Source organism: Aulonocara stuartgranti, assembly GCF_965226115.1.
Source record: "Aulonocara stuartgranti genome assembly, chromosome: 22".
Taxonomy (NCBI): Eukaryota; Metazoa; Chordata; class Actinopteri; order Cichliformes; family Cichlidae; genus Aulonocara; species Aulonocara stuartgranti.
In genome coordinates, this window is record NC_138957.1 from 9227990 (window position 1) to 9247197 (window position 19208).

General features: G+C 40.1%; 1 protein-coding gene across 6 annotated transcripts in view; it reads right to left on the reverse strand.

Moving 5' to 3' along the window:
* fam135b (family with sequence similarity 135 member B) overlaps window positions 1–19208 on the reverse strand; it is a 55679-nt gene that overhangs the window by 26130 nt on the left and 10341 nt on the right. For all 6 annotated transcript variants that reach the window (XM_082520701.1, XM_082520702.1, XM_082520704.1 and 3 more), the window contains 6 exons: window positions 18763–18842; window positions 10496–10635; window positions 5803–5873; window positions 4873–5046; window positions 4142–4268; window positions 465–624 (listed from right to left, as the gene is read on the reverse strand). In XM_082520701.1, coding sequence (XP_082376827.1) covers window positions 465–624; window positions 4142–4268; window positions 4873–5046; window positions 5803–5873; window positions 10496–10635; window positions 18763–18842 — 752 coding nt within the window. The remainder of the gene's footprint in view (window positions 1–464; window positions 625–4141; window positions 4269–4872; window positions 5047–5802; window positions 5874–10495; window positions 10636–18762; window positions 18843–19208) is intronic.

Consider the following 19208-nt stretch of genomic DNA (forward strand, 5'->3'; position numbering starts at 1 on the left):
AAATACGGAAACTTTTACATTCACTGCTTAAGACCATGTGATCAAACTGTGTTCAGGAAACTGGAGGTTACAATCAGCATGCTTGTACTCCACTACATATATACGAAGTTAAGGTTTTAGCGGAAATATACTGTCACTGTACGAGAGTCGGAAAAAGGTTTACAGAATACACAACAAGTACTCTAAGTACATCAAATAATAGCAGTACTTATAGTTTAGTTTTCAGTACAGGTAAACTGTTTAATGTTAGTCCTCTATTTCTATTGGGCTGATTTTAAATTACTTTCTGACAAGGTCATTAAAATAATACTTTTTCTACAGTTTTAATCATATTTTTTTAATAATTTACATTGTCGTAAAAAAAAACAGTTCCTGCATTATTAAAATGTTCCAATATGTTATTTTCAGATCTCACTAGACTTTTAATGAAGAAACAGGTCCAAGGCTTTCTATATATGTGCCACCTGATTCCAGAGGAATCTGCTGCAGCTGTGGGATCTCCTTCATGAGTGCTGTGTAGTACGTGTGCAGGCCTCTGTGTGCCACCAACAGGAGGCGACAGAGTCGCCGGTGCCACGTATGAGCTCTCTGCAGGCAGTTTTCACTGGGCACATAAAAACTTCCCTGAGGAGAAGGACAGAGGAAATGTCAGCTACTATGTAGGTCACAAGCCACCTCTCAAGTACAATGTCCTCTTTTAATGACAAACATGTACACATACTTGAACTTAACAGGCTCTACTATAGCCTGGTTTGAAGGTTTGTTGCTCTGACCTCTTAGTAATAGAAGCTTACTTTTGCAGTCACAATAACTCCTTGGAAGATCTGATACAATAAAACAAATGCCTCTTAAAAACAGCTAGCTGTGAGCTGCAAAAGCAGATCAAGACATTTATGTGGCACACGTGGATGTATGGCAGCCCTTTAGGGCCTTCAGAGGTCCCAGGTGTGGGAACTTGGCCCAAGAAGCAAAGCACTGTTTGGAGAATAGTCTTTTTAAACTCGGTGCAACAATCTGTATGAAATAGTATTTAACTATGCTTCACATTATATCCACTGAACTAGAATCAAACGTCCAAACACAGGTCCTTTGTTTGTGCCTGTAGGTAGATATGGTTTTGAGTAGATGAGTCATCCCCCAAATAGTGCCCAAAAAATTGCATCTGCGTCAGGAAAGCACCACCATCAGTTTGGTAGCTGGTGTAGAAAAGTTATTTTTATACCATGTTATTTTGCACTTCATCCAAAAGAAGGAAACTGAAACTCAGAATGTAAAGGGTGCGAGTCATCAAGTATAACAAAAACAACTAACCCCTATCAGTGTCTGCTGTGGCTCACTCATCTGCCTGCCAGCCCATTTACCACTGAGTGTTTCTTTCTTACATAAATAAGTGTATGCTAAAATGTAGGTGAAAAGCTGCTTGACGAGGAACCAGCACATAAAAAGAGAAATAATAAAAACAACAAGATCTGGTAGCTCAAGTACAAACCTCTGCTTTCTGATCGGCCAGTAAAATCTGGGCTGTAATATGGGCCTTTGTTCCAGCAGATGGCTCTCTAACAATGAAAGACGGGCTCTAGCTGTGCTTCACCAAAGCCGTTAATAGCATTTGCTGGCACTGTGCAACCAACTACAAATCACCAAAGCCTTGAAGTCTTCTAGAAGAGACAGTGGTCCAAAAAGACTGTATCACTTTAGACGTGAGTCATCACAGTATGCCTACAACCATCCATGGTCCCTGACCCCAAACACTCATCAGAGTTCTTCCCACCCAGTGCCGAGATTTTTGGCTGCCTCTGTGGAGCGTAGAGCTCCAAAAGGCATGTGATGCCTGAGTATCAGGACATACTGTAATTTCCCTCGAGCTAGTAAAGTTGCCAGCCCTATCATCATACCTGTGCACACTCTGTAATTGCTCCAGTGGAGTATACCCGAACCAGGAAGGAACACCTGTATGTTTACTTCCATAATTCTCTTTAGCTTTATAGAGGCCCGCTGGGGAACAGTCTGTAAGCGAGATGCACCGAAAAATAGCTTTTTTCCCCCCATAAACTAGTCATTATCCTAAAAGCACAGTTTCTCTGCACACTAACAATGGTTAAAATCTGCCACAGTTCACCTGATGTCGATTTCTGCTTCTGTTTGCTGCTTGTTTATGGCTACGGAGCCGTTTACTTCTGAAGCATGCAGGTAGCGTTTCATTCCACAAAGAAACACCACATTTTAAAAAGTCTTATCTTACAGCAGAAGCACAAGATTTAGACAAAATGACACATGTTAAGGGGGAAAGTGCTGGAAACTAAGCGTAGCCGCGGGTAAAAATCTGTAAATAAATAAAGGTGAAAGAGTCTGCAGCGTTGTGCGCAGCTTTCACCTGCAGCTATGTGGTACGTGGCGCTTGCAAGCACAACTCATTACTGTGATCAAACGGAACCCCCCCGCTTGGCTAAACACTGAGCTTATTAAAGCTCCCAGCCAGGGGTGGGAGTAAAAACCGGGAGGAGGAGAGGCAAGGTGGCGTGGGGGCCTGGGAGCTCATTAGGATTTACTGTGCAGACCGTGACGTTCACGGAGACCTGAGAGATGCATGTTATAAAACCTGAGGAAAAACTCTTTGTACCTTATGTTGGTGTAATTACCAAATATACACAAGAAAGCTAAACTCGGTAAGGAGCAACAGCCCCAAAATATAATTTTTGGATATGCGGTGATACCTGAAAACAGCAGCAGTGAAACTATCATAGATTCGAGTTGTGTTGGGAGTACACCGCTGCATTGGGTTCTGCAATTCTTGGAAGACTTGAAAAAGGTGACACTTTTTGTTTCCTTTTGTCTGCTCAGTACTGTTTGCTCCGAGTCCAAAGAGTCACGAGGACAGGCTAGTTGCTTGATAGTGCAAAGAGATACTGTGTGGCTCCTTATCTGTAAACTATGCAAACTAGTCTAGACAGGAATCTATGTGAGATTAAAACTATCATTCACCCGTGCTTTCACAGCATTCACTGCATTGTAACATATTGAAATATAAAACATTTTCTTCTAGTTTTAAGAAGTGCATGTAACTTTATACATGAATCTTCCATTTACAGGAGAAATGATGGTAAATAAGTGGCACTGTGTCTCAAATGCACCCACACAGTGGATCGACAAATGCACAAAACCTTTTTATGAGTCTTTTGGAAAAAAGAAATTGCTGGAATCACCACTCTGATTTTTAATGATATCTTTTCACACTGGACCCTCTGATGAGGCCTTTTCGGGCCCGCTTCCCATACGTTTGACACGCCTGCTGCATACTGGTTGTGTCTCCGTACGCCTGCAGATTTCTCACTTTTATCTGTGAGCTGTAGGGCTTGTTAACCAAAGTGCTGCATTCTCTCCTATTGACTGACAGCTAGCTACACACTCACAGAATCAAGGCTAATTACAAAACTAAAGAAAGAAGTTGTTGAGTCACAATAATGAACATGAGTCATGTGTGTCTTTTATCACCTGCTACTATTGAATACAGCTTTTTACTAATATACGCCTAGGTGAATAAAAGGCAATAAAATAAATTTGCTATAGGCCATATATGATCATGATTAGTAATTATGATAGATTATTATTTATTTCATTGTGAATTAAGTGCGCTATAAATAAGCCAGAAGCATGAGAGACAGCACCATCATTTCCAGTGGGAGTTCCTATCAATTCCAGATGCTAAGCCTGGAAGCCTACAAGCCTGGGCAAGCGGCTTCAACAAATAGTATGAAACACCACAGCGCTGCACAGTGATAATCACCACGTTGGCCTCTGGTCTTAAAACCTACAGGATTCTGCATAGTGCCAACAAATGACTGATTCCGAAGGACAGACAAGGTCTGGAATCTGTAATCCAAATCAGGACGACTCCCTTCCCAGCTCAAAATCCCGTTGCTTCTGGATGACATGCCCAAGCAAATCCCGGCTAAATCTGTCGGCCTCTGTCCTAAACCTTTCTGTTTACGTCATCGCTTGGCATTTAGCTGCTTGCTCACAAAAAGAAGAGAACAACCAGCTCAAAGGGAGACATTTGTTTTCAGCTTTGTGAGACAAAATAGGCTTTGACTTTGTGTGACTTTCTATTTGAAAGCAGCTGAACCGCTAAAGGTTAACACACCTCAGAGATGACAGGTTTGCAGTAGCCAGCGCCGAACACGAGGTTCTCTACAGACATGGCGGACGGGTCGTTCGTGCTCTCTGGCGAGCCCTTCCCAAGCCAGGAGCCCTTTCCTGTACGGGCAAAGCTGGAGAGGGGGCAGGGATGACACAGCATGGGCAAAGCATGAATAATGTTTGTGTTGTATTTAGTGTTTGTGACTCTGAAGGAAGACATGAACTGAGAAATAAGAGCAGTTCTGCTGCAATCAGTCAAGTGCTGCAGTAATCTATGTAATGCATGTTGGAACATCGACTATGACACTGACGGCTGAATTCATCAGATGAGTGTTTGGAAAATTATTCATTCAGCTCGCCAAGAGATACATTATATATCATATTATAAGATGTGCCAGCAGTTCAAGCTCACGTTCTCGCCTGCTTGATTGTATGGGTTTCATTTCAGTTAAATTTTTCACTTAAAAAATTAAAACCTGCTCATTGCAGATGGTTGACCTTTTTTCTTGAACACATCTCCAAACAGCATTCAAAGCCATAGATTACAAAATGAATGGCTTATTTATAAAGAAACAAAAATGAATCCAAGCAAAGTTTGGATAACGGATTAGCAGATTGTGCAGTGAAAAGAATAGCTGGGTTCCTGAGATCATACCAAATCAGATACAAATTTGTGTAATGTGAAGATTCGGGGTCTGCAGGATGCGAAACAGTTGCAAGCTTTCCAGACTTTACCTGAGCAGGGGCTGATGTAAGGCAACCAGTGAAGTGTGGATGGAGACAGAAATGACTGACAGGTGGAAATAGTCGAACATGACAGGGACGTGGTGGTGGAGGCCTCTTCGCGGGTGGAAATGGAGGCTGAGGGTCCGACTACTGATCAAGGGGACAGTCGCTATATCAGCCAACCTGAGGGAGTAAAAACAAAACCCAACTCTTTAAGTGAAAATCGTCCTTTTTTGCCATCGTCCATAATGTTTGCAGCTGTTCCATTAGAATGGCTCATGTAGCAAAGGACAGAATAACTAAACAACATCATTGATGGAAGTACTCAGTAATTAGATAATGCTACACTGTTCTCCGTTGGTATATTAAATTAATCAGGAAACACTAATGAAAATATTTACAGTTAAAGTTTTTAATATGACGAATCATAACTGTTATTTATGTTATGAGTAGACTGTTAAAACTAAGCAGAATTTCAATGCCTGCTTTTTTCAGCACTGAAAATGAGAATTAAATAATACATAAAAAATTAAAATCTGATAATCTTTGTATCTGTGCCACAGAGTGCAGATTAACTAAAGAAGTGGTTTTATTGCTGATAGTAAAAGTGTGACCCTGTAGCGCCTAAAACTTCACATTAAAAGGAGCATCTCTTTGTTAAGTGAGTGGGAAATATCAGGGCAACTGCCTTTAGCAAGTACCAGTTTTAAATAACTGGGAAAGCTGCTCACTCATAATCCAATATCAACAATGATGATACAATCTAAATATTTCTTCTTCTTCCTTTTGTCCCAAGCAAACATACAAACCCCTGCAGTCATGGATCGTATTTGTGATCAGGTGCTTAAAGTGATGTCTAGCAGCCAAATGGGAAAGTCGCTCACTTCACATCTCAAATACACACCAAACACATATTTTCAAAGTGGTTCAGAAACTTACTGCTGCTCATTGTCAGTGAAATGAAGATCCAGCTTCAACTGAAAATCCACCTCACTCAAGGCCTCCTCCACCTGCAAATGGGAACGATAAGGATTGTTGATGCATAAATATTGAAAGACCTTGGGCACAAAATAATCATAATCATAATCTTTGTATCACAGAACAAACCAAAAAAACTCATGTAGACAGGTCAAGTTCAGCTACCTCAACTGGTCCCTGTCTGCCAAGGTGACCACGCCCCTAACTACAGTGTCCAGATGTACACAAATCTGTCCGTCCACACAGTTATTATGGTGGGGAAACTTTCCATAGAAGCCAGATCCCTTTTTACCAGGTTTCTAAACATGCTTTTTTATGGTGTAAAATAAAAATGAACGTGGGTTAACTCGCTTTGGACATGGCATCAAGTGGCCCATGAGTCTGTGAGAGTTTTGGTCTCTGTACCTTTGCATTAGTGTATTTTAATCGGTGTTGGATTATACTTATTTACTTCCACCTGTTTATTTGCTAACCAAATGTAGCATTGATATCACATAGAATTGTAACTGCACCTTGCTAATCAAGCTAGTTAGCAATAGCTGATAACCAGAGATGGGCAGTAACGCGTTACCGTAATCCGATTACTTTTTTCAAGCAATGAGTAAAGTAAGGCACTACTATTGAAAAAAAACCTAATTAGATTACTGTCACTTTCCTGTAAGCACACTGCGTTACTGTGTTAGTAGACCATGATTTTGTTTGTGAGAGTGTCTCATGACAATTACGTAAAAGCGTGCGACGTCCGTGGCAGCATCAGACGTGTGTAGATCAATAATGGATAATATGGAGAGCGGGAGAGAGTACGACTGTGCAGCGTTTAAAGTATGGACGTACTGACGTTACTTTGAGCTTGATTCCGTAAAAAGTGACAAAAACATTAGCATCTGCTGTACACTCAGCGTGGGAAGAAAACTTCTTTCTACAGCAAAAAATTTAACTTCAAATCTGAGCAAGCACCTAGCACGCTGCCACGGGAGTGTGAAATTCACAGAGATCCTCCCACTGACATGACCGCTGCAGCACGGGGCAAACCTCCAGGTGACCATAGATATAAGAGCGACAGGACTTAGTGCCGCTAAAACATTATTTTATGTTATATGCTGGAATATGCAAAAAAATAGGTTTAATTATTAAACAAAGTTCAAGTCAAAGACTGTTTCATATAATTACATTTTTGCTTAATGCAATGTGCATAAAGCTAAAAGATTAAAACTAATAAAACAAGTTTTTCACTTGATTCAATTTTATATGATGGATTATGCAGAAAAAATAGAATTGGGCTGAAAGGTCTATTGCTTTAGTATGTATTTGGGTTGTGTATCATGTAACTAAGTAATAAAGTAACTATTTACTTCTGAAAATAAATATCAGTAAAGTAATGGGATTACTTTCTTGGAGAAGTAATCAGTAACTAATTACTTTTTTTAAGTAACTTGACCAACACTGCTGATAACACCCAACAGCTTCCATCCTGACACAATGGCGAATGCAAAACTGAGACTTCAGAACGGAAGTGCAACAAATCAGTGCAAGAGGCCGTTGGGTGTTTCACACAGAAGACTAGACTAGTGTTCATATCCAGATTTAAGCAGCACAGGTAGGCTGGTAAAAGTCAACGTATGTAGATTCTGATATTTCACAAAAACATATTTTTTTTATAAATGCCATTTCTAGATGACAGGGTTCATTTAACATGTTCAAAAATCTCCCAGAGGTGGATGTGACAGCTGTAGCCTCAGCTTTCACATTATCTTTGCACTCATCAAACCATCCGGCATCCACTTGTGCTCTGTGGAGAAGGATCTGACTCTCATTTATTTACTGTCACTCACGTGAATGGAGAAATTCGGAATTAATGAAGGGGAACGGCCATCACACGGTACCAACAAGAACATGATGGATTTGCTGCTATTTGGCACAGAAGCTAATGTAACCAACCTTGTTTGCAATTCTGATTTAGCCACTTTAGTGTTCTTTTTGATTAACTGTTTATGTTCTCTGTATTCCGGCATTTATGTCTTTCATGTGGGCTGAAAAAATCAATTACTTTCATGTTCAAAGTGCGGTAGAAAATAAAGGCATAAATCTGAACAACAAAGTGAAAAAAGAAAAAGAAAACGATATTAGGAAACTACAAAGCCGGGGCCGAAAATGGATGCAACAGACTCTTCTGAGGATTGGTGTGCAGCGCTGTTAAATTTTAATAGAAGTAGTTCCACTTTTGTAGCGCTTACAGTAAACGTATAAATCCATCTGATATTGATGGTGTGATTGATTAAGAATACATCGGGTGTGCACAGGGGAAATGAGAGGCTATTTTCGTCTGCGCTATCTGTAGCTGTGAACAGCAGATAACCTCCGGAAGGTTAATGAGCGGGGAGCCTTCGGGAGAGTTTACAGATGAAATCTGATATGCCTTTAAGCTCTTCTGTCTCCACACCTCCACAGCAACACCTACGTTTAATGAAAATTTCTAAAATTAGTTGTCATGTGAGACAGAAAATCCACATTCTGGCAGAAGCAGGAATCCTTCCACAGTAAACTAGGCGTATACACCACATGTTAGGGAGCAGCTGAGCGACGGTTTAGAGTACTGTCAGCGTGTGAGCTACGGCTATCAAATGCATGATTAGCTTCAAATGAGGCCATCTTAACACTCCCACGTCCCAGCATCAAGCCCGTGTCACCGCTGTCACTGCTGATCAATTTGAGCTCCGGTGGCTCCCACAGGCAAAAACGGGCAGAGTGGATTCTCAGGGTCACGCCCACAGTAAAACAGAACATCAATAACTGTCAGGTAGGTTTACACACCTGATCAGCTGAACTAAATATGGCCGGTCTGGGTGCACAGGCACAGTCTTTCAGTTACATAACATTAATTTCACGGAACGAGTCTACGAGCTCAGTGACCCTCACACTGGTTGAGTGGTTATTATGATTAGCACAGAATTCCTTTGAAAAAGGCAATTAACCTTTTCCACTGAATAGCTTTTGTTATCTTTCAGGGAACCAAACTCCTGTCAATCATTTCATCACATTTAAAAACCGCTAATGCCTCCGTTAACAAAAAAAACTATAGTGTGCCCACAGACCCTTAAAGAAAGTATTGGAGACAAGTTCTAGGCCTGAAAATGAAAGCCAGCTGTCAAAAAGTTGAAAAGTTCCACTTCAGACCTACTCCAAAATAAAATCAGTGCCCATTTAAAAAAATCTGTTACTTACCACTAACTCTTTCTGGAACAGTTCATGCATGTAGCTAACCAATTAGCAGCCATTTAATAGTTAATTTAATATGACCAATGCAATCGCAAAAACAGTTGCTGTGTCTGAGGTCAACTTAGCTTTCAATAAGCTTTATTACATTTTCTGGGTTCATAAACATTTAAGAGGAAGTTCTGAACTGGATTTCCTTTAACGTCTATCCAAGTATCCGGGCTACACTGGTAGCCTCAGAAAATTAGCTAACGGCACCAAAGGGCGAGCCATCAGACTGACCAGTAGTTTCAAAGATTAGAGCTACATTAACTCATAAGCTTTGTTTATTTAAATGCATTTTTATCCCTGTTATAGCCATCACATGAAATGTTTACCAAGAACATCAGTGCAAACTTCTAAGAATATGGCAGCTGTAACTGTGATCAGTCTGCAAAAATCACAAATCTGTTGCTGTCTTCATACACAACTACTTCCATTTCAGCCACAGTTCATAGATCTGAAGTAGAAATTCAGAAATTCCTCTGCTGCATGACGACACTTTAATTTCAATTTGCTATAGCTGCCCGGCAATCTTGCTTTTCAACAGGAATCTATAATCAGAATGCAAACAGTTTATATAAGTTGAGTCGAGTCCCTACCTACGTGTCACTGACAAGACTGAGTCCGATTGAAAGCAACATATCGGCAATCCGTCTGCTTTATTTGCAAACCTTCGCCTTCATCTGGATGAGCGGGACCGCAGTTAGTCTGAGTCGGACTGCAACTGTTTGGAGATAGGTTGCCTCCTGCCAGGTGGCCTGTGCAATCGTCAGGTGAGGGTGTTGCGCACTGACAATTACTTACAATTGGTTCCCAACAGCAAAACAATTTAATGCAACCACTGGGCGCCCATCGATTGTTCCTAATCGCAAGGAGGTTGCTGCCCTATTTTCATTCTACAGTCAATGATGCTTTAGACATCTTAAGCTCTGTTAGACAAACCTTACAAGTCAATGTTTCCAGAAAGTACATCTTTGCAAATTGAGCTGTCTTTGGCCAAAGAAATAGAACGGCTCCAACACCCCTGCTTTAAATCTATACTGCTATAGACAGATAGACTATATATTTTGCAGGTGTTCAGACTGCAAAATATATAGCACTGTAGTTTTTTATCTTTTATTCCCTGTTGTGTAAAATATCTGCTGTGATTAAGTGGAACGAATGTGTGTGTTCTGAACAAGGAGTATTGTTTGTGTCAGATGATAAAAACAACAAGTGCAGAAGGGAACAGAGAATGATGAAATCCATTAATTACGGGCCATTTAATATGCTGTAAAGCTACAAGTTGCTATGGAATAAATAAAAAAGCGAGCAAATGGCAATCAATTCAACCCCCCCCCCCCTTTCAAACTGGATATTTGTCTGTGTGTGTGCAGAAAATGTCACCGGCATGACTCACCCGTTCTCCGTCCAATAGCAGGTGGACTTTGAAGATCATACAGTCATTCACCGCAATCTCCTCGTTTCTGTACAGGATCTGAAATATCCGGCTGAACACGGTGCCGTCGTAAACCCCCGCAGAGCTGAAGCTGCACTCTCCTAATGTGGGACGCAAAAGCACAGCACAGTGACAGCAAGTGCAATTAGTATCCACATATGATAAGACATAGATCCGATAGACTAAAACAAGCATTAAACACCAATGTTTAACTGATAACAGGAGCTTTCTCAGAGCTCTCTGTCATGACTACAAACAAACAAAACATCACTTTATCTTTGCACAGCATCAACAGGTTTGTGAGGACATTTACACATATTTACAGGCACTCAGAGGCAAGCATCTACGTTTAGCTCTAGAACCAAGTGATAAAATCTGTAAATGAGTTTTGGGCCAAGAACGCTGAAAAAAAAGAAATCAAGCAGCAAAATGGAAACATAAAAAACTGCAGTTCTTCATGTGACCACTTAGGCTGGTTCAGAAAGCAGGTCAGCGCACACTGTTAACAAAAAAAAAATCTATGAGTAGGTTCCCTCTAAACCTGTATTCACACTGGCTGCGGATGCTAGAGAAAAAACCTTCCTGCAGTTGTATTGATCAGTTCAATTCAGAAGTTCTTCCACAAATAGCGAAGTAGTTGCTGCATGATGGCAATTTAATTGCAAAATCCCACATGTACCTGGCAACGCTCTGTTATATCAGAATACATATTGTAGAATAGAACCAGAGTCACAGGTGAGGGCAGACTGACTCGGGTTGACTGCAACATTGGGTGATCTGTCAGCTTTTATTTGCAGCTACCTCGAAACACCTGAAAAATTGTGATGCAAACAGGAAACAGAGAATGTTCAGTGTCAGTGTAAAAGCTGTTGGTTTCAGCAGTAAGGAACAACATTTACTTTGAAAGGTGAACATTCCCCATTTCATTAATCCATGGACAAATGGCACATGTTTCCCATGCAAACTATGGGCAATCATGGCAGTCTGTTAGCAACCAAAGCAATCACAGTGAGGCTGTTGGTGCAGCAGTCAATTTCGCCCAGGGCCAGCCAACAACCTCCAGAAACTACTCTGGAGTTTTTCTTAGCAAAGTTACCGCTTGTCTCTAGGCTTGTTTAACTAAAGCAAGGCAAAGCGAACAGCTGTGGGCTGTTTTTCATATTTAGGTCTATCGATGTTGCTCACATCAAGTTCAACTGATAAACTTTAAAGTCCTTTAAACTTCTTGGTGTGGGAATGCAGAGCCAGTAGTACCTTTAAATTCACATATGTTTTCAAGCACAAGGAAAAACTAATAAATTGGATTTTATGTGCAAAACTTAGGTCACACATTTGCCCCCAAAACTCACACGATCTCAGAGGCAGCCCATTGTTTCAACTGCCATCATCGTCCACGTCGCAGCACTTTGGTGTGCGACGCGGTGGCTGTTTACTGTGTGCTACTAGCGCATTTTTCCCTGGCAGCACTGCAGAGCTGCTGTCCAGCTGTGAGCCGTGAGAGGTCTTTGAAATCCCCTGCTGAGGTTGTGCTCTTTTCTGTCTCGGTCTTACTCTCCCTCTCTCTGCAGGCCTCCTCCCGATAATGCTGTCACTACTTGCAGCATCAAGCAGCCCCAGCCAGGGTGACGGATGTGTGGAAGCACGAGTGCTGTCAAAGGCTTGGTGGATGTGTGGCACAGACAGCGTAATCCCTCTGGGGATGTACTTTCTGGGGTAGGAGTTGTTGCGCGGTGTTAGCACGGTCTCCTTACAGTTGCATGAATGTGACTTTGATGTTCTTGTTTTTATTTTGTTTTTGTGTAGGTTTCAAGCTCCTGTTTCAAGACACATAAGCAGATTAGAAACTCGACACCGTGTGCTGTCATTAACATAAATTATCCTCTGTGTCTATTTGACCTGTGAAGGACTCATCGTTTCCCTCGGGACCCTCCGTGCTTCACAAACGCTGGATTTCTCCCTTCATGTGGCCAGAATCACTAAATCAACAAACTGCACCTGCTGCAGTGGCTACTCTCACACGCTCACAGATATTATACTTCCCTTTCAATGCCTGTTTGTTCTACAGACTTGATTAAATGTTACAATACGTGTCGAGGGACTTTCAGTGATAAGGCCTTGATAAGAACGCAGCTTAACTGAAATAACAGCTTTGACACATCTAGCAGTGCTGTGCACACTTGAGGTGGAAAAAACACTAAACCACCCGTAAAATGCAATATAACAATATTATGAACCCTTCTTTCATAAGATTGAAGATCAGTTAAGATGGAAACTGATAATCGGTGTAACACTGTATTGTTTATAGTTTGTTTATACAGAACTGGCACTAAATTGGCTGTAAGCTATTTGTCATGGCAGTCACATGAGGCTGTAGAAGAAAAGACCTTTAAATATAGTATATAAAAAATTTTAAAAGTTGCATTTTCTTACACATTCGGTAGAACACACTCACACACCATATATTATATATATAATATACATTATATATATATATATACATACATATAATTTAAGACTTACAATATAAATATATTAAACTGTAATTTTGCTGGTATCTAACGCTAATTGATAAAAAAATAGTAATATCATAATCTACTATAATAACACTTCTGATTACTTATTTTAAATGTAAATATTGTCTATGTCTATATGTTAGCCCTGCGACAGACTGGCGACCCTATGACAGCTGGGATAGGCTCCAGCGCCCGCCCCCACGACCCTGAAAAGGATAGGCTGTAGTGAATGGATGGATGCCTATTCTTAAGGAAATATTAAGCATCATCAATCCCAAGGTATTTTTTTTACTCAGGCCGACAACATCTCAAAATGAAAGTGTTCTTATTTGAAAGTAAAATGATAATATTTTTGATTGAATCAATATCGATGAGAGGGTGGCACATGTTAACTGAAGGAGCCTTTAAAACTCACACAGGCAGTTCAAAACATGTCAACAGGAAGGCTCAAGCTGACCCACATGTTCATTGACAGAATCTGGTAGCTGTAAGCAGCAGTGTTGACCACTGTTCCACCGTGCCATAAACATCTTGGTTTTTTACTCCCAGTTTTGACCAGTTTCTTTGTCTTTTTTCTGGACTAGTCGTCCAGAAATTTGTAAGAAGCTAAACCTACCTGACACAAAATTACCTAGCATCATCAAACTAACTACATATTCACATGCCATCAGAAATCACTCGGTTCTGACACTCTTCTGGTGTACTGTGCTTCTCACAGGTACTGGACTGTTAACACATCCTGCACATTAAAACCTGCTGAAACGCCCTTCAGCTTTAGCCACAGTGCTTCTGTGCTGGAAATAATCAGCTTACAGCCTCTGCTCTGCATCTGCTGTGTGTGTGTGTGTGTGTGTGTGTGTGTGTGTGTGTGTGTGTGTGTGTGTGTGTGTGTGTGTGTGTTCGTGTTCTGCCTATCAGTAAAGCACACAGAACTCGCCACACAGATTTGCTCCTCATGATATTAATAAGAAAGGGCATCTTAGCCGGTGCACCGTAAACAACACTCCAGTTCTCCCAGTTAACATTCTGACTTGAAAATCCTAATCTTACTGCGCATGAATCACTAAATCCTTCAGCTGAGTGTGTGGCACGATCCTTCACAAGTAATTCATTTTTTTTCTGAAGGGCACAGACAATTGAAATGTCAAGCACACGCTTTCAAAGAGGACACAGTAAGGGAATTGTATGATGAATGTAATTGTTCTATCTGTGGCCAGAATGGCAGCTTTATGTTTATGATTCAGTCTGTGAGGTATGCAGGCTCAGTGCATGACCTTGTGGAAAGAGCTGCAGAGGAGAGGGGAGGGCCGCAGCCTTCCAATTACAATATGCATGCAAGATCTTCACTGTAATATACGTAGCTGCAGTGTTTCTTGCTGTCTACATATGCTAATGGCTGGTGAAACATTGCAGTGTAGTCAGCAGCTTAGATATTAGTGCATCAAAAATGCACTATACCAATCTATATCAAGTGCTAATCAAATGTATTTGATTATTTGATCATCAGAAAGTGTCACGCCAACTATTAAAGCAAAGGTTTTGGCCGTTTGCTGCTCTGTAGCGTTCAGGTGAGCATTAACACAATGGAAAAATTGTTCACGGAGCAGATGACCCAGCAAATACACCCCAAGATCAGACCATAAAATTCTCAGAGAAACTGCAAAAAACCTAAGAGCTGCATTCCAGACTCCACAGAGCTCAGTTAGTGTCAGACGTTAAAGCTCATGATAGTACAAATATATAAAATATTGCTTATATAAAAGAATATTGCCCAGAGAAAGTCTCTTCTCTCTAAAAAACAAAACAGGACTGAATGGCTTAGGTTTTGCAAAGCTGCATTAAACACAGTATATCAACAAAACAGCCCATGCCAGCTGTCAAGCATGATGGTGGAGGGATAATTATTTTAACTTGTTTTGCAGCCACGGGATCTGGAAACCTTGAGTCAACCATGAACTCACAAACATGAGCATATATCAAAGTATTCTAGAGTCAACGAGACGCCATCTGTCTGACAACTAAAGCTTGGCCCGAATTAGGTTATGAAACAAGATAATGAAACCAAACACAAATGTGAAAGTCTAGACATCAGCCTGACTGAAATGCTATGGCGCGACCTTAGACTAGCTTAGACTAGACTAGCTTAGCATGCTGGAGTTTTCCTTACTGTATATGAAGAAGTATTTTATAAAAAACGCAATTTGTGAATTTGAGGAAAGTTACATGTTTAAAACAAATCATGAGCTCAAGCATCTACAGTCACCTGTAGTTTGGGATAATGTGTGGGCCTACAGTTGTGTAAACAGGTAGCATTCTGTCAAGACACAAACTGTCAATACTTAAGCAGCTTTTAGGTGAAAATACTGAATAGTAAGCACCATTAGGCACCTCTAAAAATGAGTTACATTATTAAATATATTTGTGTCAGCTAATCTGAGCTAAAGTAACAAAACTGAAGCCTCCCCTGTCTGGAAAATGATCTACCTCTTTCTTTACAACATGTAAAAAAGCTGATCCTCCAGGATTCAGCAGCCCTAAAAATAGACAAACCGCTATTCTTCATTTCTATTCAACTTGACATTATAGTGGCTACTTGGAACCAGCAGTAATGAGGGAGCAAGAAATTCTTCTTAATCAAAAACCCCGTGCCTCCTGTCACTGTGTTTTAGGTGAAAACACTCACACATCATCTTTACAATCACGCACGCATGGACGGTTTGGTGTTGCTGGTGGTGCTGTCCTCTATAGCAGTGAGAACACTGACAACAGCTACATGCCTGAGACTAATATCCTGCTCCAAAAGACCAAAATGCCCTCACAATCTAAAACATCCTAGTGAAAACAGTAGGCTGCACTGTCACAAGTACAGCTGGTGTACACACACACGCACACATACACACACTGCTCCAGTCATGATAGGCTAAAAATAGCCAATATTGAGAATCAGGATTGGCAGTGAAACAGCTTTCTGCAACGCCACAGATCCACATTTTGACAGTTAGGTAGGTTTGGAAGCCTTCAGTCACAACCTATGAATACAAATATGGACGCAACAGAAGAAGAATATTTCATGATCTTTGAGGAACCTGAAAGTAATTGTATATTTGTATAGGAATGAAGCATTCAATGTTCACAAAACTTTCACTACAGTGTATTTTTTGGTGATTGTTTACACTTTTTTTTCTAATTAAGTAGGAAACAAATGTATTTTAGAAATTTAAAGAGCTTTTTCAATACATGGACATTCTCCATAAGATGAGTTTTTCTATTATGCAGCACAGTGCAGCTTTAAGCCGGCTTTGCCCTTTTCAGCCAAGACTAAAGACTTTCCCTCAATAACTGGAAATCCAATAAAATTTTATTAAACGTTTAAGAGTTATTGTTTGAAATGTTTCAAAGCTATTTTAGATGCCAGATATTCTGCAGGATGAATCACTCAGTTTTTAAATCCTAAATCACATCGGTAAGACAGGGCCATAAAATTCCCAGACAGCGCTCTCACTCTCTACAGATCCTGGATAGCTGGCACAGTGGTGGGACTACTTACTGTTTACTGTAACCTTTTGTAAATTTCTGTCTTTTATCCACAATAGCAGTGAGAAATTACAGTGCATTTGGAGACAAATCTGAGTACTCAGCAGTCAAATTGTTGGTTGTTTTACACAAGTCACATCTTTAATTGATACTTTTTTAAATATAGACATCAAAATTTTATATTCAATTTTTTAATATGGTGCCAATTTAAGGTGGTTTAAATTCTTAGGTAAAGATAGAGGACCACATGTTGAGACAGTCCCTAATGGTAGGGAGAAAAACTGCTTTTAATAGGAAGAGACATCAGGCAGGCTCAGGGGTCTTCAGCTGACTAGAGAGTAAGGGGCAAAAGAAGAGAAAAAGGAGGGCATGCAATAGCAGCATATAAATGCAAGGGGAGTCAAAGTACGTGAGTGACAGTAGTCGATGCATCATACGAAGCCTACAGCAGCTTAATGGTTCAGGATTTCCAGAACCAGCCTCAACAGTAAGCTTTAAACAGGAAAATTGGAGACCTAATCATAAAAGTAGAGAAGGCGTCTGTCTTCTGAACCCAAACTGGGAGCTAGCTTCACAGGGACCTCCCATTCTACTTTTGGAAACTTGAATTATATGCTAGAAGAATACATTTAAGCTCAATTCTGGATTTAACAGGAGCAAATAAAGAGGTATGTGAGAAATATTAGCTTTCCTTCTAGTCCCTTCTATCATTCATGCTGCAGCATTTGGGGTCACTTAGAGGCTTTTCAGAGTGCTTTGAGGACGAAGAATTTGAATGTTCCAGCTTAGAAGTTTAGAACAACTGCATCAATTATTCTTTCAGGATCACTCATAGACAGATGTGCAGATGAATGAAGACTAGTTTAGAGATTTGATTAACCTCTTATATCCCTGCAAGGTTCAAATCTTGTCCTTTGTATCCAATTTATACATGTCTGATTTGAAAATCTTAGAAGAATTGTGAAACCAAGAAACATCTAAGTGACTTGATTTGAAGGGTGACATCTACTTTTTCTTACTTGCATGTTACTGAAATGTAATCTAATGCTACATGTTTCACTAGTCACCACTGGGCAGGGCTCGCAAAATCTCTAGCCCGGGGCTAGCGATATCTCGGGTCGGGCGACCGAAATCTATCTCAGCCCCGCCCATCGGGCTATATGATTGCCCGGCGGGCGGGGCTGAGATAGATTTTTATGACTTATTTTGTGTGCGAGGAAAACTCTTTGTTTACCGGGACAAATTAGAATCTATCAGACAGATGCTGAAGTAAAGTGTTTTTTACAAATTGACTCAAATCTGAGACCATTACTGAGATCATTAGTAACCTTCACTAGTGCTGTTTTTTGCTATGATGCGTTCTAAACCTTCACTTAAACTCTTTGTTTATTTGAAGAGTTTTAATTGAGCTTAAAAGACTCTGGTACTACAATACTACAGGTGTTCACAGCCAGGCCATGTAGAAATGACTGCAGTGTACAGAATCTTATTTAGCTAATATTTTTCATGAAATATTAACTATATTCAATATTCAATCTTTTTCAAAAAACAAAGTGTGTTAACTCAAAGGTTTATTTGGTCTAATTTTATCATGTCTGGTAATTTATTAATGCAGGTAAATTTGGAGTCTGTGTGCTGTTTCTCAATGCAATTTACCTTTAACTGTTAGAAAGTCATTCAAACAAGTTTAAAAAGATCCAAAACTGTATGAAAAGATCGATCAGAAATGACCACAAAACAGCCAAACATGGTTGTAAAAATATTCAAAAAGAGAACAATGGTGAAGCAACACAGAACAACCTTTGTAGTCACAAACGACACACAGAGAACAACACTATATATGAAAGCACAACGACTAAAGGGTGATGCCAACTAACTGCTGAGAGACACTAAATGGCCAGAAAGGGACAATGAAGGAATTAAAATGTGACGGAAATTGACCATGAAAAAGCACCAGTAAAATGGCCAAACATGAGGCAAAAAAACAATAACCATGGTCTAGTACCCAGTGTCAAACTAAAGTATTCAGACATGTGCTCCACCATCTATTTAACAAAACTACACAAACAGATTACTGAACACAACACAGCAAATTAAGAGTTCCTCCACACACCAGAACGAGTGGTAAAGTTGATGTGTGTGTTTCTCAGAGTGTGAGGAAGTAAACATCGTCTGTCTTACCTGCATTGTCTTGTGTTGTTGCTATGACCCTGTGGGGCACTCGAGGTGAGACCTTCAGCCCTGCTCGTATCTGGTAGAACCTGAGGTGGTGGATAAAAACAGTCACGCTTAACGAAGCAGCACTGCTTAACTTCACCCTCTGCAGTCTGTGAGTAGGTGAAAGGTATCAACACAACTTTAGGTTTTAACAATTTTTTGTATGTTTATTTTAAATTACTTTCGATTTACTGTCTCTGTTTGTACTCTTTGTATGTTTATTGGTTTTATTTTTATTTTTTATCTTTATCCATTTCCTTAGTATTATTTATCCAGTGCTTTAGATCCACTTTATTGGTATTACAGTTGAATTGTTTCTCAGGGTTTGTTTCTTTTGATTCAAGAGTTTCTCTGTCTCAGTCATAGTATAGGTATATATATACTATGTATAGGTATATATAGTATATATA